This window comes from Coregonus clupeaformis, chromosome 6 (genome assembly GCF_020615455.1).
Source record: "Coregonus clupeaformis isolate EN_2021a chromosome 6, ASM2061545v1, whole genome shotgun sequence".
Classification (NCBI taxonomy): Eukaryota; Metazoa; Chordata; class Actinopteri; order Salmoniformes; family Salmonidae; genus Coregonus; species Coregonus clupeaformis.
Genome location: NC_059197.1, coordinates 34,578,120 through 34,581,297, shown reverse-complemented (window position 1 = coordinate 34,581,297; position 3,178 = coordinate 34,578,120). Strand labels below are relative to the sequence as shown.

Sequence of the window (3,178 nt, the reverse complement as noted above, 5' to 3'; positions counted from 1 at the left end):
AATGTATTCACTAACTGTAAGTCGCTCTGGATAAGAGCGTCTGCTAAATGACTAAAATGTAAATGTAAATGTAACTCTATGGCAAGGGGCTTGAATTTTCGAGCTCTACACTTAGATTTGGCAGTGATGTAGTGTCCCCATGAGTGACAGAACACTGAGCCAATCATGGCGCAACTAGAGAACATTACCACCACTATGCTCCGTATTTTCCGCTGGCTGAAACACCTGCATTTTGGAGCTGCCTTACTCAAGAAAGCAAAAAATAGACCATGTTTGAATGGAGGCTTTATTAACTCAATGAATATATATATATCTCTTTTTCATTGTTTGCAAACTGATATGTGACACTTATTAATGCCAAAATAACATGTAAAACAGACAAGCCCACCTGCGCTGAATGAGGAGTCTCAACTGCCTAGGCTGGAGACTATTGGTTTGAATGTTGCTTATGAAGATACATTTTCAGAACAGAAAAACATGCCCTGCCTATCTAAGCCTACTTCATTAAATATGTATTGTAATGGTGTGCTTTTTTATTTCAATAAATTATACATTTGGGTCAATGAACTTTCAGTAGGCTTAAAGTGTCAACTCCAGAAGCTACCTGTTTGTGCAAACCGAACACCGCCAGCGATCCTGTCCCACCGCGGGGGCTCAGGTGTAACTCTCCTCTCCCCGATGATTGACGGACAAGTGTCGACAAGCTCAGACTCACTGCAGCAAGAGACCCAGAGGACGCTTCGGAATAAACGATACAGTATCCGAGGTAATTGCTGAGCATTAGGGCCAATGTCCCGTGAGTGCTCGTGCAAATCGCCACATGCTACTGCCAATTAAATTAGAGCCCGTGGCGCTTTGTGTTATGTCGTTAACATGAAAATAGACAGACGTTCACATGCCAGGTAATTAACTGGTGCTTTATTTTAAATTTGTCAACTCATCATTACGCATCGCACTTTACACAAGGTTATTTAGCCTACACTTCTACTGTCATGTCTCCTTAATTTATAACTTTATAATTTTGATTAGAAGGCCAAAAATTATATTATAAAGTAATGCAAGCGACACAAAACATATTAAAACACTAAGGTGCATATAGCCTAGGCCTATACTCTGCTTAGTTATTTGTATTACACAAATTAAATGTCATTATTTTTCATTTATTTTATTTATTACAGTCAATAATTTCCATAACCTATGAACCTCAACAGCCCTTGTGCTTATCTCATGTCTCCGTGAGGAGGCTGTTTTGTCAGGTTGTCTTATGCAACACGGCCGATGTTCATCCCCCTGAGGTTTGGCGGAGGCACCTGTTTGTGTTCTGATGCTGTTTCTTCAGAGCCTGTGACTGTGAACACGGCTACTTTATACCACACATTCACATCATGGATATTACTGGATTCAATTGGAAATACCGGTTACTGTGTGGATTATGTGCTTTTCTCAACTTTTACGCGTCTGTCTCGGCGGAGTCCAGCTGTAAATTGAAGGCCAAGTTTAACCTGAGCGGGTACAGGAACGTGGAGAAGAAAAAGGTGGTCGTGGGAGGGATGTTTCCCGTTCACCACCGCGTCGCCTCAGTCAATACCAACAGCTCCTCAGTGCCGGTGTCCCAGGGATGTGAGGGGTGAGTACCGGTGAATATTACTGTCATGGGATACAATTACATTATATTACTCAGGAGTTTAAAGCATTTAAACTGGATTGAGAGATGGAGAGAATTAAGGTGGGAATGTGGGAACATTTTCGAAATTATAATAAATTAGCCCTATTGTATTTCAAATATTATGCGAATACAATTTAGAACTAGAACATTCTGGGAATTGCTTCTCTACTGAGTCGCCCCCTCCTCCTCCCCTCAAGGTCCTGCTCCCTCATCCAATCTGTTACTCAACAATCACCATCATCCCTAAACTCTCCCTTCAGCCCCCTAGACCTGTGCTTCTCCTATATTAGCCCATAAACTACATGATGATGATTTGGGCTTGTCATTCCACCAATATTGTGATCTTTGTCGTCCTCTAGTGGCGGTTTAGTGCAACTTTACTACATTTGATCATATATTGCAGAAACAGTACTATTCGAGATGGCTTAAAAGTAATGTCAGGATTCTACTACTAGTACTATTACTATTTCTAACTATTTCCCTTCATCATCACTACTACCATCATCATCATCACCTCTCATCCAGATTTAACTTCCGGACGTTCCGTTGGACTCAGACGATGCTCTTCGCCATTGATGAGATCAACAAGCGGAGAGACCTTCTCCCTGATACAGACCTGGGCTATGTCATCTATGACTCCTGCTTCACCATCTCCAAGGCTGTGGAGGGCACCCTCACCTACCTGACGGGGCAGGAAGAGGCCGTGCCCAACTACCGCTGTGGCACAGGGGCGCCCCTGGCCGCTCTGGTGGGGGCTGGGGGGTCAGACCTGTCCATCGCCACCGCACGCATATTGGGACTCTACTATTTCCCCCAGGTATCTCTTTCCATCTACATACCCTCATATTAATACATGTACTCTCCTCTTCACTACAGTTCCTATATCTACCTAGGTGCAGTGTGGCCTAATCTAGTGCCCTTTTCCCTCTCCCTCTTCCCTCCCTCTCTCTCCCTCTCTTTCCTCCCTCTCTCCTCCCTCTCTCTCCCTCTCTCCTCCCTCTCTCCTCCCTCTCTCTCTCTCTCTCCCTCCCTCTCTCCCTCTCTCTCTCCCTCTCTCTCTCCCCCTCTCTACTTCATCTCTCTCCCTCTCTCCTCCCTCTCTCCTCCCTCTCTCTCTCCTCCCTCTCTCCCTCTCTCTCCCCCCTCTCTCTCTCTCCCTCTCTCTCCCTCTCTCTCTCCTCCCTCTCTCCCTCTCTCTCCCCCTCTCTACTCCCTCTCTCTCCCTCTCTCCTCCCTCTCTCTCTCTCTCTCTCTCTCTCTCTCTCTCTCTCTCTCTCTCTCTCTCTCTCTCTCTCTCTCTCTCTCTCTCTCTCCCCCTCTCTCTCTCCCCCTCTCTACTCCCTCTCTCACCCTCTCTCCTCCCTCCCTCTCTCTCCCTCTCTCCTCGTCTTTAGGTGAGTTACTCGTCGTCCTGCTCTGTGTTGGACAGTAAGTTCCAGTTCCCCACCTTTCTGAGGACCATCCCTAACGACGTCTACCAGTCTGAGGCAATGGCCCGCCTGGTGCTGCACT

At 46.0% G+C, this 3,178-nt stretch overlaps 1 protein-coding gene across 1 annotated transcript in view; it reads left to right on the top strand.

The window, feature by feature from the left end:
- Positions 1 to 1,366: 1,366 nt before the first annotated feature.
- LOC121568293 (vomeronasal type-2 receptor 1) overlaps positions 1,367 to 3,178 on the top strand; it is a 17,220-nt gene continuing 15,408 nt past the window's right edge. Inside the window, exons 1-3 of the mRNA XM_041878849.2 lie at positions 1,367 to 1,627; positions 2,192 to 2,483; positions 3,061 to 3,178. The exon at positions 3,061 to 3,178 is cut by the window's right edge and continues 125 nt beyond it. Of these exons, the coding sequence (XP_041734783.2) occupies positions 1,386 to 1,627; positions 2,192 to 2,483; positions 3,061 to 3,178 (652 nt within the window). The 5' untranslated portion in view covers positions 1,367 to 1,385. The remainder of the gene's footprint in view (positions 1,628 to 2,191; positions 2,484 to 3,060) is intronic.